At 43.0% G+C, this 23,381-nt stretch overlaps 1 protein-coding gene across 4 annotated transcripts in view; it reads left to right on the top strand.

Annotated features, from left to right (window-relative positions):
- Positions 1-23,381, top strand: part of SLIT3 (slit guidance ligand 3) — a 482,838-nt gene that overhangs the window by 420,139 nt on the left and 39,318 nt on the right. For all 4 annotated transcript variants that reach the window (XM_074552528.1, XM_074552527.1, XM_074552531.1 and 1 more), the window contains exons 27-28: positions 5,137-5,234; positions 11,210-11,349. In XM_074552528.1, the coding sequence (XP_074408629.1) occupies positions 5,137-5,234; positions 11,210-11,349 (238 nt within the window). The remainder of the gene's footprint in view (positions 1-5,136; positions 5,235-11,209; positions 11,350-23,381) is intronic.

Genomic DNA, 23,381 nt, shown 5'->3' with positions numbered 1-23,381 from the left:
AAAATTTCCTGGTTCTTAATTTAAAGTCTCTATCAACTATATTTGTCTTCATTTAGTATTTTTGCTAAACACATGAATGCTACCATCTGTTCTCCACATACACCATCTAACTAAAATTTATTATGAGCACATTGTATGTTGTTAACAAGTCGAATAAACTTTGGTATTTCTGTTGTAGAGCTCATTTTTCCAGCGTGCTGTGAAACACTGTAGTCATTGAACAGGGCTGTAATTAGCTGCAAAGAGCTCTCCCTGTTCACAAACCAGTGAGGCTGGACAGATTCCTGCCTGTCTGCAGGTGTCTCCCTGCCTGCCTGGGTCGTGTTTCTCCTGCAATGATGGTTTTACACACCAGGAGGTCTCCACCTTCTGCCTGTGCTGTGGTGGGGTTTCCACCCCTTATCTGTGCCCTGCTGTTGATAAAACAGGAGAAGGATCACATTGGGATGGACAGAGTTCCAACCTCTGCCATGTTGGTGTCAATGAAACTCTTGATCTACGCAGACAATGCTGATTCTTGAAAATTAATTGAAAAAAATTACTGCAGTGGTTGAAACAGTGTGAAGGCAAATGAGTGCCTTTTTTACTCTATTATTCCTTGTTCTTGCTGCTGAGGGTTCTTATTAGGTTTTGCTACTTGTTATGGGGTGTTTTATTGATCATGATATAATGTTCCCAGTATTGGATCCTTGTAAAAGCTGGAATTTGGCACAGCACTGCTGAGGAACAGCTTGTAGATACAGCAATGCCCAGTATGGGTAATTTCAAACAAAAAAAAGATTCTTTCTACGTATGGTGACTAGTTCTGTTCTCATTCACTGAAAAATGGAGCTGGAGCAGCCCAGATTAAGTCTGGACCAGCTGAGGTACTTCAGGTTCAAAAGGACAGCTGGACACTGATATACATCTTGTAATAAGTTGCAGAAATTTCCTGTTTCAATGCCTAAAGCTTTCCACTCCTACAGAAAATTAGAGAAAATATATAAAAGTGTTTTGGATCTGATGCTTTCCTATCAGACTAGACAAAAATTTATTGTATCCTAAAAAGGCTCTAGAAGTAAAATATTGCACACAGAGGGACCTTCATCCTCTTTCTGTGAATTGCTGAGACAGTCCTATCTTCTTGCCTGTCCTTGAAACAAGTCTGCACCTCTATTTCTGCTTCAGACCTCATTAAAAGGCTCTTTAGTCTTGAAGCAAATAGACAATATTCTCCTTTGTAACAATAGTTATTTCCAGGCAATGTAACTCAAGGAGTATTTCCCAACTCGCAGATAAATTAATTTTAGTGATGCTTGACAGCAATTCTATTTTTCCAGTAAGAAGTCTTACAGTAAATTGAGACTGGAGAATTGCGTTATTCATTTGAAAGATGTTTCTAGAATGTCTTTAGGCTCTTCTGGGTAGTGACAGCCTCATACAGAAATGAAATGGCCTTGCTTTGTGTAGATTTATTAGTACCACTATATTCTGCAGTTTCTCTCCTCTTAGAGTTCCTTGTTTTCCAAAGTCTTCCTTGTTAGAGAAGTTGTGCTTCTTTTGTGGGCTTGCTACTGATAAAGACAGCTCTGAGAAGATGACCCTCAGAGAAGGATTAAATGTTGTTTACCCATTTATTACAATGAGTAAACTGAGTCAGAGAGACTCTAATTTTCTTAAAGCCACATAGCAACTCATTGTTGCAATTTCCTTATTCAGCAGCACATTCTGATGGGTTTCCATGCTGCCTGAGGCCCAAAAAGCCAATAATTCAGCCATGTTCAGTACAGAAATGAGAGCAGAATTTGTCATGCAAAACTTCATGTGCCAGTGCAAGAGACTGAAGGGGCATTGCTCTCATTTTAACATTTATCTTTATTAAATTTTTACAAGAACATTCAAATTAATCTGAGTAATTATAGTGGAAGTGATGGGCCTGTTTTACATGGTGTTCAGCTGTGACAAAACCTTCAGGAAAACAGATGCTTTGCTGCTTGCTCTGCTTGGCTGCCAGGGGTTTAATATTTTAATGATACAGGGGTGAAGAGTTTGCATGAAATAGAAGTAGCTGATGTTAGTGAAGTACCTATATAACAATCAATTCTCCAGGGACACAGGAAAAGTATAAAAGTGAAGCTTGCAGCTTCACTACAAGAAGGTGGTGAACTGTCACCATAATATTTTCTGAAAAATCCCTTCCCCAGGATTTCTTCTCCTGGGAAGCTGAGAAGCCTCAGAAAAGAATGAAATCATTAATTATGTGATTGCTTGGAATGAGGTCTGGAAATCGTTTACCAAGAGGTGCATCCTTGATTGGTTCCATGTAAATTGTTTTAAATTAATGACCAGTCACCATCAGCTGTGTCAGACTCTGAGGAGTCAGGAGCTTTCAGTATCGTTCTTGTTTAGCTTTCTGAAGTATCCTTTCTCTTCCTTTAGTGTAGTTTTAGTATAATTTCTTGGAATGGAATGGAATGGAATGGAATGGAACGGAATGGAATGGAATGGAGTAGAATAGAATAATAAATCAGCCTTCTGAGAACTTGGAGTCAGATTCTCATCTCTCACCTCGTCCTGGGGATCTCACAACACCCCAGTGAGCAGCCAGGACTCAGGGCACAGATGGAGGAGGGATGGCAGTGCTGGAGCAGGGTGGATCAGTGTCACCGTTCCACGGTCGCATCCGCAAAGCGCCGCGGGCCGCATGGTGCCAAAATAAAACCTGCAGGAGCTTCCCTCAGCTCCATCCCAATCCTTGCCTGAGACATTTGGGATCTCAGATGGAGGAGGACAGGCTGCTTGGCACACAGGGTACGGATGGAGCAGAGAGTTTCTGTGCCAGGCCTTGGGCGAGCACGCTGCTGGCACTGCTGTGTGGGGATGGACTCACTGCCAGCCACGGTGCCCAGGCCTCTCTGGTGGCCTTTGGGACATGAACTCACTGCCAGGCATGGTGGCCAGGGCTCTCTGGTGGCCTTTGGAAGTGTTTCTCTCTTGATACAGCCATGGAAAAGAAGTCTGTCCCTCCTGTATTTGCAGGAATTTTAAAATGCAAAGCTGCGTCTCCTCACTCTGGGGAATACTGGAGACAGAGCCTCAGGAAATACAGCTTTGTTAACAAAGCTCCTCTGTGGTGTTGGATGAAATTATAATATAAAATGCATAATATATGTATGTATCTACATACTGCTGGAGGCCAACAGTATGAGGCTCAATAAGGTCAAGTGCTGGGGCCTGTCCTTGGGGCACAACAGGCCCTGCAGCTCCAGGCTGGGAGCAGAGGGGCTGGAAGGCTGCCAGGCAGGAAAGAACCAGGAGCTGCTGGTCTCCAGAGACTGAACATGACCCCGTGTGCCCAGGTGGGTAGGTGGCTTGTACCAGAAACAGACTGGTGGTGGCCACATCTCGAGTGCTGTGTCCAGCTCTGGCCACCATCACTGCTAGACATTGAGGGGCTGGAGTGTGTCCAGAGAAGGGAACGGAGCTGGGGAAGGGTCTGGACAGTCCCCAGGAGTGGCTGAGGGAGCTCAGCCTGGAGAAAAGAAGGCTCATGGGGGACCTTCTCCCTCTCCACAAGTCCCTGACAGGAGGGTGCAGCCAGGTAGGGGTCAGGCTCTGCTCCCTGGCAGCTGGCAATGGGACAGGAGGAAATGGCTTCAAGCTGCACCAGGGAAGGTTCAGGTTGGATTATCAGGAAAATCTTCCTCACTGAAATAGTTGCTAGGCATTGGAATGAGCTGCCTAGGCAGGGGATGGAGTGATGATCTCTGGAGGTGCTCCAGAAACAGCTGGATGTGGCACTCGGTGCTCTGGTCTGGTTGTCACACTGGGGATCAGAAAAAGGTTGGGTTTGATCCTGTAGGTCCTTTCCAGCCCAGTGATTCTGTGATGATCAGTGTGCCTCACTTCTTCACAATGGCTTCTCACTTCTTCACATGATGGCCACATGTCCTGCCTGCTGCCAAGCACTGAACCTTTCTGTGGCATTTGTAGGACTGACCCATAGGACATGTGAGGAGGAGCCAAGCACCAGGAGTGGACAGACCAGATCAATTGAACCCTTTACTAACGTTCACACTCATAAGCTGATTTGAGTTTTTTATGCCTTGGTTAGGCTTAAAAATGCACCAATTTCAAGATAAGCACTCTAGAGACAAATTAAGACAAAAAACCAGCTACCTGGACTGAATTATTGTATCTCCCAAGATATTTTTTTCCTCTTGACTAAAGTAATTACCAACTTTCCATCAGATGAGCTGGCAGATGAGCTGGCATATATTCATACAATGCTAGCAGGAACTTCAGCAGGAAGAGCAGAGTGATCTCTTGAACTTCTTGTGATTGCTCAGATCCTTTGAGTATTGAGGCTTTTGGGTGGCTTTACTCCACCCTACTGTGTCAGCAACTGAAAAGCAAAACCAAGCTCTTCAATGCATTTTCCAGTTTTACAAATAGCTTGTACTCATCAGCAGAATATAATGAGCAGAGAAATATGTTTATGCCTTGAAGGGTCAGTAAAAAGTCAGTAGCAGTGGAGGTGGCTCAAGCTGGTGAGGTTCAGTCAGAACTGAGATGTATTCTAGGAAAATCTTATAAAATGGAACTGAGTCAGTGATGAACTCTTGGTGTGCTGTGTGCAGAAATTCAAGCTCAGCTCTGAGCACACCAAGGGCCTCTCCCCTGTGGTTCTGGCTCTGGTAACGAGCCTGTGCTGCTGTGTGCAGGGTTTAACTGAGAACCTGGTGAGTGCAGTGGGTGAGTGCTGACTCCACGTGGGCTTGTGCTCACTGTGTGTGGCCTTGTGCTTACCTCTGGTCCTGAGTCATTCTCTTCATTGTAACTAACATTAAAGTGTGTTGGAGTGATGGTTTTAAGCTGTTTCCTTAAAACACTCCAGTGAAAGAGTTCATTACAGTCTTGAACCTGAAGTGATACTGAGGTACCCACCAGTCCCATTGGATAAAGCAGCTGTCCTGCCAAATTCTCACTGAAGTAATGAATAAATCTGATCATCAATAAAGAACATAAGGGGTTGTTGGGTCTGAAGACCACAGACCTCTTGTAAGTGGTGCCGCAAGTAGAGTGAAGGAACAAGAGACACTGATTCAGATAACTTGAGTCTTACTAACATTGTTTCTTTTGAATTTTCCCACATAGGGTCGAGACTGCAGTGTGCCCATAAATTCCTGCATTCAGAATCCATGTCAGAATGGAGGGACCTGCCACCTCACAGAGGCAAATAAAGATGGATTCAGGTAGTAGCACAAAGTTCATTTAAAATGAGATGATAAAATTTAATGTGTTTCTGCTTTGCATTAATGAACTGTAATGGCTGCTTTATAGAAACTGCTGCATGTGGCATTTCCATTTGGTTTCCTTGGTGTGACGTATCATTTCCTGTGAAACAGGCCGCCTGATTTCCTCATAATGCAATATACATTTAAGAGCTTTTGAGCAGTCTCTATGTTCTGCATTGTGTTATCTGTATCCTAATTTTCCTTGGGGCATTTCAGGCTCACATCTAAGCTGTTTTTGTATTTGTAAAGTGAGCATCTGTTGCTTGACAGCCAGATCCAAAATGTTTTCATACTGAAGAATCTTGCAGACAAACAGGCTTTAAAGAAACAATTAAAAAGCACGGGGAGATTGTCACATCTTAAGCATTGTGCTCCAAGAGAATAACCTCTGCAGCTGGATATTGTGGATTTCAGTTTGCCCATATTACAAAGATGTAGCATAGGTGGGGATGCTCTGAGAGAAGTCCAGAAATTTTAATAAGATAGCTGGGAGATCTGCACTGCTGCAGGCACTATTTCACAGCTAAGAAAATACAAGTTTGAGGCTTTGATCACTCGTCATTCAAGTTGATAAAAAGTTTCTTTTTTAAAAAGAGCTGCTAGAATTTTCATAGATTTGCTCTTCCATGTTTGTGCTGTTTCTTGCAAAAGAAGAAGCAGTAAACAGAACAAGTGCCCCAATGCTTCTCTCTGTGCCCACCCTCAATAGTTCCCTGATTCCAGAAGCAGAAGCAGCATATGGCAGGACAGAGGACACTGCTTCTGGTCACTCATGTACACAGCTTTTTCCAGCTTGTGCCAATGTAAAACTGCACCACATTAGAATATCTGGAGTTTGTCACTCAGTACCCATTTTTCAAAAATATAGCTGATACTAAAAATGCAGTAGTAAAGCATTTTATAATATCCATAATACTAGAATGAGAGCCTTCCACGTGTATTTTGGATTGGGTTTTTCTTTAGCATTTATGTTTTGTTCTGTGGTAGCAGATAAAGAGTTTTGAATGGCCTGAATTGAGAGCTACTTCTGCATTTCTCTCATGCATTGAATGAATTTTACAATTTCAGAGGCTTTGCCTCAGTTCCAAATGAGCATTGTTTTTGAGATCCTTTATAAAACTGCAGGGGTGGTTTTGTTGCTGAACAACATTCGAGGCTTTATAGGGAAGGATTCTGCTTTTTATAGTTATTTATATAGTTTCAGTTGGTCTAATAAAAGACACATAAAACCATATCTCATCAAAACCCTGCTGCATGAAATTGAATGTTCAGCATATGCACTGCTCCATTTTCTCCTTGTTTTTAATTCAGTCAGTCCATAACCTCTGTGGTTCTGCAGGACTGTGGAGCTTTAGCATGACTTTGGGAAATGTGGTGTGGAGATGGAACAGTCAGTGCCAAGGAAGATATAGAAACTTTTCAGGATTGAACTTGCTTGGTTGGATTGGGGTTTTTTGGTGGGAAATCTCTCCAGTGGATGGCAGCAGTTAGAGTTATGTAAATTGTGTTCACCAGGATGGGAAAACGCTGCCCTGCGTTATGTGCTGTGAGGAAGCGGATGTCAGAAACATTTTCATGAGAGGCCTCCTTGGATTTTTTTGTTGTGTGGCCTGTAAAAGAAATTATATCTTCTGTATATTCTCTTCCCTAGGGAAATATATTCATACACAAGCCCCGCTGCCAAACTTGTCAAATCTTTACTCTTGTAAAAAGGAAACTTAAGCCAAAGTTCTCTCCCTGTGAAATGCCAAGCTGTTTAACTCTCAAGTTTCTGTGGCCTTAGACAAGAAAATTACCATTTGAAATAATGCTAAGGTGGTGATGTTCCCCCCAAAGACAGGAAGCTCCTAGTTATGACTGAGATTCCAGCCCAAGGCCCCCGCTGTGCCTGGTGCCCACAAGGGCTGTCAGCAGCAGGGGCTGAGGCACTCAGGTTTGTGGAATGGCAGATCCTGGTGGGACAGCAAGGGCAAAGGTTCAGCTGCAGTTACCCCCTCCTCTTTTACCCTTGCACTTTTTCAATCCTGAGTCATTTTCATATTCTCCTCCTTCAAGCAGGGGTGACCTCTGTGTGGGGGGATAGATAAGTGACACGGTGTGGCTCAGAGGAGTGGAAATGTGAAGTTCTTCTGTGGTATTTTCTGGGGTCTCCCTTGTTGGAAGGAAAGATGAATCTGACTCCATGTTCTTAGAAGGCTTCTATTCTATTCTATTCTATTCTATTCTATTCTATTCTATTCTATTCTATTCGAATGCTATACTAAAACTATACTAAATAATAGAGAATGGATACTTACAGAAGGCTAAAAGAGAACAATTAAAAACTCCTGACTCCTTCCAGATTCCAACACAGCCTGACCATGATTGGAAGTTAAAGCAATTCCCATGAAACCAATCAAACAGCCACCTGTTGGATAAACAATCTCCAAACCCCATTTCAAAGCAGCAAAACACAGGAGAAGCAAATCAGATAATTATTGTTTTCCTTTTTCTCTGAGGCTTTTCAGCTTCCCAGGAGGAGAATCCTGGGCAAGGGGATTTTTCAGAAAATATGATGGTGACATTCTTCCTCCCTTTGAATTGCTGATTCTAATCTAATCTGTGCCTGATGTGACAAAAGGTTGCCCAAAAAGTCACTTATTAAGGCTTATGAGAGAGATGGCCAGAGAGACATGTCCTGGTGGTTCAGCACATGTGGAAGGGAGGCTTTGGCAGGAGCAGAGCTGTCACAGGCAGCAGCTGATCCCTGCTAACCTGCGGTGCTGGGACGTAAAGGCTCTGGGTTATTTTAACTTTTCTCCATATAAAAACCCCCTCCGGTTCCCAGATCGCTTTTTTTAGCATTTTCCACAAACTGTAAGTGCCCTCATAAATGTAAAATCCTGGAACTGATTAACTGCCTAGTGTTAATTCTGCCTAGTTCAAGGAAAAACATTGCACTTCCAGACTTTCAGGCTACTCCATTGGGATCTAGACATAAAAGGCATCTTTACCATGTAATATTCCTGAAAGAATTTACTATATCTATTTAAAAGCCTTTTTGAAACTTGACACACTGTATGGATATCTATTTTAAACAAACAGATGCTAAATTTTTTCATTAGAGTTTATTTTAAAAATCTAGTACAGTAAACTTTAAAAATTGCCAGCTTGATAAAAACCTCTCAAAATGCCTTGGGTCCAGAAGTTTGCCCCAAAATGTTGCAATTTTTGTTCTCTTGAAACTTCACTTGGATAATGGGATGTTATGTAATTCTTTATAGGAAAACACAACGCCAATCACTGTACAGGAGGAACAGGGAATTTGGACTTTTATTAAAACACAGTTGTTTCCTGCTTGGCTCCATTGTTTCCAACATCCACACGAAATGCTGTCTCACACTTCTTCACTACTGAGTCACTGCAAAGTTCTCATCATTGTCTCTGGAATTCATTTTCTCCCTCGGTCAGCTGGAACCCAAGTTTGATGACCTTCCAGTCACTCAGCAGACTTCATTTTTCTTCTAAGCTTTTTCTGGGATAGTACATACAAACAGTCCCAAGCTGCAATTCTTTCAACATGTGGTTCAATCCAGGTCCCAAGCTGTATGTTTTATCTTTTCATTTCAGGCCTCATATCTGGGACATTTGAATGCAAATCAAAATAAAGAACTGTATGTAAGCAATAATGTAAAGAATCCCTATACTACATAAGGACCAGTAGCCAAATGCCATCAATTATTCTGACATTTCCCTGAGTATGGAATGTGTCCTAATACTGAGCAATTTATGTTAACAATCCCAAATGAATTGTTACTAATGGTATCTCCACTGTGAACCATTACTGTGATAGTGTTTAATAATGTCATTTTTAATTGCACACACCCAAGCTGTCCCAATCCTTTTGTGGAAGGAAAATGGCATTATGTTCACATAAAAAAACACCAGCACAAAGCCACTCTTGTTGCTTTTCTTTAAATGGAGACAAAAAATTCTGTTCCCAAACTGAGACTTTGTCTTCCAAATTGCAGCTTGGAGCAGATTTGTATGAGCGAGTTATAAACCCCTGAAAATGGGGTTTTGTAATCAAAAATCAAGACATGATGAATGTATCACTGTATTTAATTAGATATCTTTAACCCCCTCCCTGACACTTGCATTGCCACAGAAGATGGTGTGCCAGCTCTTTTTTCTGCCTCCTGTGATCCTCTGGCTCTGGGTCAGCAAGAGGACATGTTTTATTAGCAATAATGAGCTTGAGACAGGAAAAGAAAATATTCCTTATTGATTTATTGTGCCCTAAATTTGATTTATTGGAGCAGCTTGGTTTTGGTTATTCATGGTGAAGGTTTTCTAACCCTCATGACCTGTGGATGGTCCCTGCAGAATGAAGATGACTCTAAATGTGACCAGTGTCCCTCTTCTGGACCCATCTGGGTGATCTTCCTGTTGTGGTGGCTCAAGACACAATTCCTTCCCATTTTTTCTCCTCTTTATGACTCCTTTCTGAGATTGCACATTATGAGGAATCTGATCCAGCCTGGGACTCCTGAGGTGAATGCAGGGCTTTGAGCCATCCCTCCCTTGGGACTCTCTGCACTCTGCTCGGGATGTGGCACACAGCAGGAAGGGAAGGGAAAATCCTGCAGTTCTTCATGGATTCTGAAGAGCTCCTTTTTCCCCAGGGCTTTCCCCATCTCCTGCATAAAGCAGGAGAACCACCTCAGGTCCTCTTTGTCTGTCAGAGCTGGGAACAGCACCCTGCAGCTATGTCTGCCTTGGAAATCCTCCTGGATTCCAAAAGCAGTGCATGGCAATTAGTGTGACTGCTGCAGTGCTTTCTGGTTTTCATCCTCATCAATCAGGAGTGCTTTTTATTTGCTCAGTTTCTTTTCTGCCACCAGAGCCTGCATAAGAAAGGAAATGAACAGCAGAGGGAATGTGTAGTTTGGACTGGGACTGCAAACAGCCCTTTCTGTGACTACTGAACAGCAATGCTGGCACTTCAAAACTGACATTTCAAATATCACTGCTGGCTTCTCAGAAGCCCCTGATATTACTGGAGCACTTAACTCCTGGTTTTAGACTCTCTTTTAGGAAACTCTGTCCTCCACCTCTTCAGCACTTACAGATAGTTTAAAATATAAAGGTTCTGTTTGTAACTGTAGCTTCTAGATGTAGAGAGGAAATGGAGATGGAAAAAAAAAATCAAGCCATTCTTCAGCCATTTAGTTTTCTATCTTTCCCCTAGGGACCATACATCACACTCCTGTGAGATAAAATGTCTAGTGCAATTATTCTTCACTAGTGTCCACATCCTCACAGGGCCATTACTGGCTGTGCCATGCTCTGTGTTTTAGCTGAATTATCTGGGCATCATCAGCTCTTCTCCAAATAGATGTGGAGGGAGCTGAAATCTTACAGCACTTATAAAAGCAATCATTCCCAAACATTTCTTGTTTGGACAAGTGACAAAGCAGTAATGAGAAGAAAATGCTCATATCTGTAAACTCAACTCAAGCTGCTGCTCTTTGAAGAGGCTGAGGTGTCTGGGAGCTGCCAAGCTGTCCTGGGACTGTGCAGCTCTCAGCAGGCAGGTGTCCACATTCTCACAAAAATATCAACAAGGATTTGAATATTGTGATGAATGTTTGCTCTCCTGCCCTGGAGTTGGTTACTTCAGCTGAGGGCCAGAGTTCCCAATAAAGCACCAAAGGGAGCATGGCAGCTCCTGAGAGGATGAGTTTTGTCTCCTGTTACAATTACATGACCCCAGGAGCCATCAGACTGCATCTTTCACCAAACACTTGGGGTTAAATTGCTCTGTGCCTCACAGCAGCAGTGAATTTGGCTCCAAGTGACTTTTAAATGTTTTAATTTCAGTTTTATACCTCAAACCTTCTGTCCCTTTAGATCCATGCTAACATTATTTTTTTGTTTTTCTTCCTCCAAAGCTGCTCTTGTCCTCTTGGGTATGAGGGGGAGAGGTGTGAGATAAACCCAGATGACTGTGAAGATAATGACTGTGAGAATAACTCTACGTGTGTGGATGGGATCAACAACTATGTGTGTCTCTGCCCTCCCAATTACACAGGTAAGAAGGGGCCACAACACAGAACAGGAATGCATGAGGAGTGCCTGAAGGGAAGAGTCCAATCTAAATAATGTTTATTTAGTGCTTGAGCATATAATTAATTGAAAATCTAGTCCCCTTCTAAACAATCTGAATCTTTTCCTGGAAAAATGTTAAGTTTACTAATATTGCAACATATGTGCTCACAAACAAACATAGTCACTTTTCTGAGTCAAAATACTGATGCCTCATTGTAAAATACGTTGAAAAGTAGTATTTAAGGGATCAGAGAAGTGTCTACTTCAGTGTGCACATTCTCAGTACTGAGCCTGTCATACACCTGTCCTGAACCTTGGAAAACCTTGGCTTAGGGGGGGTTGGCTTTCACCTGATGTCTCAGGGCTCTGCATGTGTTAAATACAGTGAGCCTGCTAAATTCCTGATCTCCATTTCACAGGTGGGTGAGCAAAGGCTCTGTAAGAGGCTGCAGGCTCAGGTGTTGTCCTCAGTGTGAGTCAGGTCAGGGAGCAGGGGCAGCTGCTGGGTCCATGGTCACAGGGCTTGGGAATGGAGTCAGAAGTGGGACGAGTGTCCCCAGTGCTGTCCTGCATTGCAGATAAATTCCCTCCTAAACCTTCTGCAAGAGTGTCTGGGTTTGAAAAGACAGGTGTCTGCTAAGGAAGGCAGGAGCCTCCCATGAAATGCAAAATGTAAACCCACTCCCTCCAAATTATTATAATTTTGAAATTAAGGGGCTCTCAGGCAAAGATATGGGAGCAGGAATAACAGTTCTTTATTAGGGAAGAAAATTTTTTTTAAAATGCAGTAATACAAACCAGTACTGCCAGAGAGAACAGGAGCTGCCCCCCTGTGTTTCAGGGGGGTGTCCCAGCCCCATCCCATGGGGGCTCAGCCCTCCTGCAGTGCCAGCTGTGGCTCTGCTGCAGCAGGGATCCTGCACAAGGGGGGAGTTTTCCTCTGCAGCTCCAGGGCTGCTGCAGATGGGCCTGGGCTCCCTCTGGCCATGCAGGGCAGCAGAAAGCTGCTCCTCTGGCAATGCAGGGGGTAAAGGCTGCTGTGCTGTGCCAGGCTCAGATTGGATCCAGGGAGGAATGCTTGGCTCCTCCCCTGGGCGGAGCATCTCCCCATGGGATGCTGGAATTGGATCAGCCCTGCAGGGACACTCAGTGGCCATGGACAGCAGAGATCTCCTGGAGGGAGGGTTGGCTGTGGGAGAGATAAAGGAAAAACTGCCCCATGAGCAGCAGAGAACTGCTCCACAGATAGGAATAAAATACACCCACCCATTCCCCATTTCCAACCTAAGACAGAGAGCAGAGACTCTCCTGAGTGGAATCTAAAAATGGTTTTGCTCAAGGCCTTCTGGAGCATTCCATGGACTCATTGACACAGCCCAGCCCTCCTGGCTCAGCATGGAGGGTGAGGAAACACCTGCAGGAGTTCCTGCTCCAGCCTTTGAAACGGGGTTATTGCCTCCTGAGCATGGAGAAGCAATGAAGGGCTTCTTGTATGCTGGAATATATTACATGTCAGGGGATTTAATGAGGATCAAGCTTGAGTGGCTGAGTAAGGCAGGAGGAAAGCTTCTAGAATTTCCAAACTCTTAAAATACTTTTGTGGCTGATACAAAGGAGGCCCATGGTAAATCTTCAGTTGAGAAAAGCCTTATGACTCAAATGTACATTTATTGGGTCTCTAAAATGATATTTCTGCCAAAACCTAAAAAAAATTCAGCTTAGCAGAGTAAAGAGTTTTGCTTGTAGAATGCTGAGCCCATTGTGCTTACTTGTGCACTATTTATGTCAGCTACTCTTGGGTGGTTTCTAACAGAGCTGAATGCAAGGAGGCAGAGTCTTTACATTTACAACAGGAAATGGATTTGACCAGCCAAGAAAAGACATGTCCAGTAAGGAACTGAATCCAGCATATATGCAAATGCACTTTCCTTTCCACAGGATTATTGTAGAATCTTTTTTTTTTTTTCCCAGACAATAAAGGTAGGAAAGAACAAGATTGGGATTTCTTTTCAAATGGCCATCTGGATAATGGCTAGGGAACTCATGTGATACTTTAGAAAAATTTTTACTCAGCTTCCAGTGGGTTTTGTTTTGTTGATTTTTGGCTTTGTGTTTTGGTTTTTTGGGGTTTGTTTTGTTTTGTTTTGTTTTTTCTTTTTTTTTATCTGAATGTTTTCTGTGCTGTGCCTCTGCTGATTAGCAGGAGTTTGTCAAATACCAGAGCTCACTGTTGCCATGTGGGTAATATATGGCCATAGAAAAATGTGCTATCATAGTGCAGGCAATAAGCTTGATTACAATTGAGAAAAAAAAACCCCAACTTGAAGAAAATAAGGAAATACTTCCAGAAAATACAATATGAATCATAGGTGAAAAAGGTTGCAAAAATAGGCGTGTTGCTTAAAGTAGAATATGAAGGGTTACAGTAGTTCATGTTGCTTAATATAGGAAGAGTTTGGTGAACTGTGATGCCAAAATTGCCTTAACCTGCTTTACCTCCATTTTGGAGGGGGATATTTCATCAAACCTGATCAGTCACTGTCAGGACTGCCTGCAGTGCAGCTGCCTGGGCTGAAATGTGCCCAGAGCTGCCCCTGGCCTCAGAGCAGGACAGCGAACAGCATAGAAGGGCTGGGAGAGTTGAAGCCATCAGCCAAACAAAAGTGCACACAAGCCAAGCCAACCTGAGCAATGGTTTTGGGGGTACTTATGAGTTGAATCCAAACATGAAATGGGGAATCATGTGAAATGCTCAACTGTCTGAACAAAAGTGTAGGAAATGCCATGGAAGCACAGAGGGAAGCCATGACAGCACACCTGGGAATGGTTTGTGTGTCTGACCTGAAAGAGAAGGAGGTGCTGGCCAAAGAGTTTGACTGAAGTCTCCTGTGACACCCTGGGTATCTCTAGGTATATTCTCTTTAGATGAACCTTTTTGTACTGAAGGAATATCAGTATCTATTAAAAACAACAAAAAAAAAAAACTAGGTGTAGATGAGTTGAGTATTGCAGAAAGCATGAAGGCCAATAGTTCAGAGACAAAGCCATTCACTCCAGGGATCAGGAGTGCTTATTCCTGTGCCCAGAACTGTGTTTTGAGGTACCTGCCTGTCTCTGGTGCTAGATGTTGAGTTACCAAACTGTGCTCCAGCTTTGCCAGGTCTATGGATTTGATCTCTTTATTTGGGAAGAGAAAGGCAGAGGTGTACAGTCCAGGGAAGAAGTTTTCCTGTGAGGTAATCTGGGGTACAATGAGCTCTCAATGGGCACAAACATCCAAAGCCAGGCTGTATCTAGCAGGACAGAAAATGTAGGTGATATCTCTTTATGCTGTACCCAAATATTCTCCTTAGTTCTGTTGTTAACAAGTAGTAGACAGACAGAGTGAGCTTTTATTTGCTGGTTTTTTTCCTCATCAACACTTATATGGAAAATAGCAATTTCTTTGGCAGGTTGACTGGCTGGGTTTTGTGGCTGGACAAATCCAGACCGACCATTTTTATCAGTGTGATTATGCAAGAGTTGTGGTTCTATGTACAAATGGGATTTCTCAGCTGTAGTTAACCCCCGTGTTCAGTCAGAGGGTCTGTCTGGCACTGGAGCTGTTCCTGCACTGACAGCCTGGGATGTTTGCAGTGACCTGAGCTTAGAGGTGCCCAGCTCAGTTATTCAGATTCCTGCTTTTCTCCCCTGCCAAGCCTGAATCCCTCATCACCCCTGTGCTCTTGGATGCCACAATGCTGGTAACACTGCAGTGATATTTCAGTAAATTCTGCATTTATGGAACAAATGTATGCTGTAACACAAAAAAAACCCCCACCAGTCTGAATGCAGGGAAGAAGATCCAAGAGTGTGTCTGTGTGTTGTTCTGTAAGAAACAGTGAGGGTCCCCCTTGGCTTAGTTGAGTAATGGTTAAATCATGATAGTAAATCTTATGTTCCTAAATGAAATACAAATTAAAAATGAATGTGTTGAAATTTTTGACTGTTGACAGAGTCACAGTATCCAGGCTTTGGTTTTTTCCATACCTTAGTGTGTTCCTGCTCTATCTGCTGTCTGCCTGGTTTTACTTGTTATAGCCTTTTTAGGGAACAATATCCCAAATTATGATGCATGAATTTTGCTTTCATTGGTTGGAAAAATGAAGGCCAAAAATCTTTCTTCAATTAATAAGATTTTGCAGTGTTTTCTTTTAAAATTCTTTGACAGTCTTTCCCCAGACTCAGAGCAGATGAAAAATGGCCAATTTGTTAAGTGACTGCTGAGGAAGGAATTTCCCACACTCCAGCCCCATTTCACTTTCATTTAAAAAAAGAAAAAAAACCACACCAAAAAGCAGCCCACGCTCACACAATAACCTCCTTCCTAGTTCTTTTCCATCTATTAACTTTAAAACAATGTGGAATTACAAATGGATTCCATGAAGTACTAAATGCAAGTTAAAAAAGACTGAGAGGAGGGAGAGAGCAGAATGCCATAAATAAGCTTCAAACCTGTACCCACCATCACCAGGTTTCCCCACCATTCTTAAAATCAGTATTTTCAATATTTGTTGCCTGTATTTAAATAACCAAACCAATCCTCATGCTGTGTAGCAGATCCTGATGGCTTTAATTGTCAGCTGACGTCTTATTTTTCCTCTGCCCCACTGGTTATTTTAATCCTGAAGCTGAATTATAAACATGTAATTCCTCCAGGACAATCACGTACCCAAATCCAGCCAGCTCTGAGGAGTCTGGGGCTGTTTTACAACCTGCTGGGACTTTTGGTGGTTTAGACCTTCTCCTTGCAGCTTTGTATGCTCTCCTTCCCTTCAGAAAGAAACATCGAAAGAGCAGGATAGGCATTAGATCAGTCACCTGGTTCTTGCCCTTTTTGTGTTTTCCTAATCTCTGCATTTTTGGCTGTAGTATGGTCTGTCTCCCACCACTGATACAAACATTGTGTTTTCCCTTCAGCTTTGTGGTGTAGGAGTGTGGGGCAAAATTCAGAGTTTTCCTGTGACAGTGTTCACAGGTGTCTCAGGTTGAGGGAAGAGACGAGGCTCTGACTCCATGTTTCAGAAGGCTTGATTTATTATTTTATGATATATATTATATTAAAAATATACTAAAAGTATAGAAGAAAGGATTTCATCAGAAGGCTAGCTAAGAATAGAATGGAAGGAATGATAACAAAAGCTTGTGGTTCAGACTCTCTGTCTGAGCCAGCTGACTGTGATTGGCCATTAATTAGAAACAACCACATGAGACCAATCACAGATGCACCTGTTGCATTCCACAGCAGCAGATAACCATTGTTTACATGTTGTTCCTGAGGCCTCTCGGATTCTCAGGAGAAAAAATCCTAAGGAAAGGGTTTTTCAAAAAATGCATCTGTGATATTTTCCCTTCCCTTCCTTTTTCCCATTCCCTACTGTTACAGCTCTCCTCCAGCCCATCACCGCCTTGCTCACAGTCCTGGGCTCAAACAAAGAATCTCATCCCTCCAAAGAGATCTGTCCTCAGCCTCTCTGCCCTCTGTCCTCCACGAGAAGAGGGGTCCAAACATGCACAGAGGAGCAAATGGGCTGCACCAAACATGCCCTGGGTGCTTTCAGTGCTTTGGTGCTTTGCCTGCTGGTTTATTTGGTTTTGTTGTTTGCTGTGACTTTTCCTCCTCCTGTCTGATTTTAGCAGAAGAAGAAATATGTAGCACTTACACACAAAAAAAAAAAACCAAACCAAAAACCCAGGAAATGCATTCCTATTTGCCAAAGATCCTAAAAAGCCTCAACAATGCCCTCACTTCTTTGTTCTGAAACCTAAAAAAAAATAATTAGTGACTTCCACTACTGAAAATAGGTCTTTACTAAAATACCCGGTAACCCATGGCAAAGAGAGGGCAGGAGCAAATGTTTAAAATAGTTTGCTTGCCTGGGAAAAAGCTGCAAGCAGTTTGTATCACTGAAAAAAAAATCCCTCTCAAAATAAATAGTAATAAAATAAAGCTAGGAACTATTTCTGGTTTGATGTGTTTGGAAGAGAAGGCTGAGATCTGTTTTACCTTAGGGAACCCTGTGGTGTCCTGTGGTATCTGAGAGTTCTGCAGCTCTTTCAGAGCCCAGGTCCCTGACAGTGATTAGGGAATCTTTTCCTGGAGTGTCCCACTGTGCTGGCTCTGTCTGGCCAAAGCCCAGCACCAGTGCAGGGAGAGCAGCACCAGTGCAGGCAGACAGCTGCAGGGAGAGCAGCAAGAATGCAGCCAGACAGCTCCAGAGAGCTGCAGCAATGCAGGCAGACAGCTGCAGGAAGAGCAGCACCAATGCAGCCAGATGGTTCCAGAGAGCAGCACCAGTGCAGCCAGAGAGCTGCAGCTGTGTGTGGCTTGTGTCTGTCCCTCTGTCCTGGAGCCCCTGTGGCTGGCTGCTGTGGCACCCATGTGGCTCTGTCCCCAAGCCACCCCTGCACAGGCTCAGGAGGATCATGGCACTGAAGCTGCTTTCCCCCCCCAAATTTTTGCTACAGGAGCAAAAGGATGTTTGAGGTGGCGTGGTTCAGCTTGTGGTTCCACAGGGATCTGGGCTGCCTAATAAATGCTGAAGGCTTAAACAAGTACTTAGCTATCAACTCCTTTTACATCTTGGAACTTCAGCCATAATTTCCTCAAGACAGGGAAAATTGTGGTCAGAGTTTAGTGTGTTTTCTTCCTTTTTGTTTGAAGGAGTTCTGCCTTACATGGAAGTTTCTCAGTTTAGTTACTTGGCAGATGTGAAGTGTACTCACTTTCTGCATGAAACACAAAAAGGCACCCACATTTCCCAGTTGTGTAACTGGGAATCAGAAGTGCTGGAAGACCTGGAATATTTGGGCTTTGTTCAAGAGCCTAAGCCCATTCCCAGCCCTGTTTTATGAAGAGAGAACCGCATATCACTGCTATCAGATTGGACTCTTATCTGACCCTCTGGGAGGAAATAGCACAGCAGCTGGCAGGGCTGCAGCCTGTCCTCAGCCTCAGTGTGGGTGTCCTGCTGTGCTGGAGTGCTCCAGCATCTCCTCTGGTCAAACTCCCCTCTCCCAAATGTAAAATGTCATGTTTGTGCAATAGGATATACCAGAGAATTATATACCAGAGAATTCCTAGTGGAATGTCAGCTACTGCTGTCCTGTAGGATGAGCAGAGCGAATTCATCCTCAAATGGGATCTGAGAGTTATCAAATCCAGTCTGTCAGGAAACACAGTGGGAAATCAGGCAGCTCCTGAAGAACTGTGTGCTGTGCAGGGGAGCCAGGCTGGAGCAGCTCTTGGGATGGAGCCACCTTGGAGGAGTCCATGAAGGACTGGGAACGCTCCTACAGTATCCCATGGGAGTTCTGGAGCAAGGAGTGCTGGAGACAAAGCATTTTTAACAGGTTCCAGCCCCATTCCCTGCTCAGACCAGCAGGAATCCAGAGGGTGTCCTCTCTGACAGCCCAGGAGGAACATCTCAGATAATGTGTGCCATCTCAGGTGTCACCTGCTGCACTGTGTGCATAGCTGAACTGATCCTCAAATTATTCCATCTATATGAATAAATACAGCTCAAAAATGTATGGTGTCCAGCAAAAGAAGATCTTTCCCAGACACTGTGGTTCTGAGGAACAGTGCTTCAGGCAGGTCACCACCTTGCAGGGGCACTGGAAATTGTCTGGTTCAGTCAATGTTTCACACACTGCATTGTGTGGCATTTGGCATGTTGAATATGGTTTTTCATACTCCAGCAGTGCACAGAACACATTCCTTCTCTGAGATTCTGAAACACTGAAAGGATCATTATTTCCCTGCCCAGATCTGGTTTTACCCATGCTCCCTTTGCTGAACCTTAAGCTTAGGGAGAATTTCTCCTTGAATCTGAAAAACAAGCCACTGTGGGAATCCCAGCATGGAATCAAACTTAAGGGTTCACACTTAGCAGGCCAAAACCTGGTAAGGGAAAACCTGGGAGTTTTTAGCAATTAAGACAGGATAAAAAACATAAATAACTCTTTTTGCCTGCTAAGTATTGTGGGCAGTGTTTGTCAAGCAAGAGCAAACTTCAGTGATCATGCAGAATTTACTCTGCTACACTGCATTTCAGGTGATTTCTTTTATGTTTTTGTATCTAACATAACAGCATTTGCTGCTGAAGGATTTTCACAGGGTTTCTCATTTGTTCATTGCAAGTTGAAATCGTTTGGAAGTAAAATTTTTTTTTATTATTTTCTTAGATGAGCCTCAAATCATTTTCATCAAACATCAGCAACATTCCTTATTGAATTACTTCCTTGGAGGAACACCCTGTCTGTTCCACCCAACCATTTTTAGGTTCAGTGTTCTGAAACTTCCAATTGGCACTGACTTCTTTTTAATGACTGAACAGAGAGAAGGAGAAAACAAAACAACGGCAAACACTTCCTCCAATGCAATTTATTAGCTATAAAATGAGTAATCTCCTATGAGAAGAACAGCAGAGTGTTTTTTATTAGCAGCAAGGAGACGAGTTCCACTCAGACTCACCTGGCAGAATTCAGAATGTTGCACCACACTATTGAAGCACTGGAAAAGTTTCCATGCTGTGGATGCAGTCCAGGCTTTCTCCATCCTTCCCTCACCATAAGCACGTTCCTTTTCTCAAGTAATATTGTGAAATTCTCAGCAGCATATTTACTGCCAGTCCTGCAGGCCCTACTAAAGCTTCTCTTGCATTAAGGACGGGGATATTTTCTGTGTTGTTTTGTCAGTATATTACAACAAAGTATCACCCAACTGACACATGGAACAAAAGAAAAATCGTTGAACTCATTGGTTGCAAATTGGTGCTGTACATTGTTTTTTTCAGAACTGCAGTTTCACTTAAAGATAAATAAGTAAAATACTTTTACTGCATCCAGCTTCTCTTTTACTGATTAGGGAGGAATAGCAGAGCTTGGATCCTGGTTTTAAAAGTCTAATGGGGCATGAAATAAATAGCTCTCATGACAGCACAGAACGGAAAAAAGATAGATGATTATTAAACTGTGTGTAAAAGTCATCTTTATTGCCCTATTGTTGTTTTGGCTTCGCTCTGAGACATGGGGAGGGCTCAGAAGAGCCTGAGCGTGTTTCTTGGCAGCTCTTCATAAGCAATGAGCCCTGTGGAAAGCCCCATGAAATTCATGATTCTGTTGAAAAATAAGGCCAGGAAAATGTTGCAAGAGGCAAAAAAAAATAAAATAAATAAATAAATATGTGTTTCTTTAAGACAATGTCAGTGAAGGTGACAAGGGAGGTGGTTTTGAAGGAGCAGAATTCCTTGGCTATTGTTCAGGGATTTTTTTTCTCTATTTTTTTTCCTTTTTTCTATTTTTTTGTTCTTGCATGAGTTACCAGCAAAGAGAGATCCACCTGTTAAAGTTCCACCTGTCACTATAACTTGGTTCTAATCTGAAAACTGAAATATTTTGTGGTTTATCAGACTGCTCTCTGTTTGCTTGCATGTTACCTATTCTCTTCAGATTTGATTAAAGAGAATAAGTGTGCCTTGATGGAACAAAAGCATTATTTGGGATTCAAAGAGTTGTTTAACTGATTATAAAATAAATGTAGTTGTGGTTTTCCTCTCTGTTTTATAAGAGCACTTCAGAAACCGTGCGTACCCAAACTGGAGCTGTGATTTGAGAACATGTAGGAGAGAGGAAAATGGGGAGGTTGGATGGTTTTCTACACTTGGGAAAGCTTTACACTGAAGTTCTCTCTTGTTTTAGCATGATCAAATATCCTCCACAAAGAGAAGCAGTGCTGCTAGGAGTTGGCCCAAGATGAATGTCCAGTCTGTTTTTAGGTTCACATAACTATCCAGTGAGAAATTTGGACTAGACCTTTAATTGCTGCACAGAGAAGCAGCCCTGTGTCACTCCAAAAAAAAAGAGGATCACATTTTTCCTCTGATACTGACATTAAAGCGACCAATGAATATTGAGCTCTCAGGTCTGAGGGCAGATTTTTTGGCCCAGATAATTTTCTGAGTGCATAAAATATGAGAAAGACATTGTGTGGCTGGTGCCTTGGGCTTTGCTTTTCAAAAAGTGTTTTATTTCCCTGGCATGCTTTCTACAGCATCTACTGAACATTGGTGGAGCCTGAAATAATGACCAAGAGGTATTTTCTTCCTGAGATGAGGCTGCTCCAGTTGCAAGGCGTTCCCAAGTGAGCTCCCTAATGAGTGATAGATGGGAAAAATAACAGGAAGGATCCTTAAATGTTCCAAGTTTTGCATGAAAAATATCAATTTTTTTGGATGCTGTGTTTGGTACCTAGCCTAGAATTCTCCTACATTTTGATAGTGGTGTCTTCAGAATGACACAGTGAGTCATAATATTTGACATTTGGGGAGATTCTTACTGGATCTCTAAGCACTTGTCAAGACTGTTCAGAAGAATACTTTAAGAAGAATTATTATTTCCTTTGAGAGTTTTGATACTGTTCATATTTTTTAAAGCCTGTTTCCTTTGCTTCAAAACAAAACAAAAGAAAAAATAGAAACTTCAAAAGTATGTATTGACCATTTATAGTGCAAAGACAGTTGAAGGCATTTATCCACACTCTCTTCAGTTATTAGATGGTCTTCCAAAATTATTTCCAGCTTTAGCTCATTTGAGCTCTTTTCATGTCACCAGCCAGTTAATTTTTCTTATGTTTATTTTCACATGAGATCCATAGCACATAAGGAACATGGGGAAAGGAATATCAAGATGACAAACTGGCAGCTCTCCAAGCTTTGTAGCCAGGTCTGACCTGCTGATTTCAGGTCTGAGGGAGTGCCTTTGTTAGTTTTTGGGAGGGTTGGTGGCCTGTGGGCTTGGGGATGGCAGTAAACAGACCTGTCCTGTATGGGGATACAGTGTGGGTGAATGAAGGTGGTATAGAATGGAATCTCATCCCCCAAAGAGCTGCAGCTGGACCAATTACTAAAGATTAGGAGCAGGCCTGATGTTACCCACCTGTAGCCAATAAGAACAGGGTTATAAAAGAGTGGAGTGGTGGGATCTGGAGTCAGTTGGCTGCTGCAAGGACCAGGAACAGTCAGTGCTTAGAGGAGCTGCCTGTGAGAGACATTGAGGAGGTATGGAACTCTGAGGATATGGAATCCTTACGCTATAATGATAACGAAACTCTTGATATGTAAGACAACACTGTCCCACTTCTGCCACCTCAGAAGGTGTCAACAGCTGTCCCCAGTGTTCACAGCTATAGGAACTGAACATCTCTCATTGCTTTTGAGGAGCAGCTAAGTGCAGTGGCCAACCCCAAACCCAGATCTGTTCCCTGGTTCCCACAGATCTGCAGTGTTCAGTTTCCTTGGCACATCCCCTTGCCTCAGCTGGATATTTTCATTATATTTGCACAGGGCTTGTCCAGGGCTGTAAAAAGATTGGTAGCCTGTGACTGTGTTTGCAGGGGTCTGAGGATGAGGGAAGAGATGAGGCTCTGACTCCATGTTTCAGAAGGCTTGATTTATTATTTTATGATATATATTATATTAAAAATATACTAAAAGTATAGAAGAAAGGATTTCCTCAGAAGGCTATCTAAGAATAGAAAAAGGAAAGAATGAATAACAAAGGTTGGTGACTCGGACAGAGAGTCCGAGCCAGCTGACTGTGATTGGCCATTAATTACAAACAACCACATGAGACCAATCACAGATGCACCTGTTGCATTCCACAGCAGCAGATAACCATTGTTTACATTTTGTTCCTGAGGCCTCCCAGCTTCTCAGGAGGAAAAATCCTAAGGAAATGATTTTTCAGAAAACATGTCTGTGAGAGTAGCCTTTAACAGTGGTGGCTGCCTGGGATCCCTTGGCTCCAGGTGCAATTGCCTGTCCTGTAACTTGTGTGCACACTAAACTGCAGGATGCCATGGCAGACTCCCCTGGCAGTGCCAGCCCAGCACCAAGCCAGGAGGGTTTGTATGGCCCATGAGGATGGGGTTTGTGCTGGAGGTGCCCCCTCCCATGGGTTGGATTCCTGCTCTCA

Source organism: Zonotrichia albicollis, chromosome 15 (assembly GCF_047830755.1).
Source record: "Zonotrichia albicollis isolate bZonAlb1 chromosome 15, bZonAlb1.hap1, whole genome shotgun sequence".
NCBI lineage: Eukaryota > Metazoa > Chordata > Aves > Passeriformes > Passerellidae > Zonotrichia > Zonotrichia albicollis.
The sequence above is the reverse complement of the archived record's forward strand: the minus strand, read 5'-3'. Positions and strand labels throughout refer to the sequence as shown.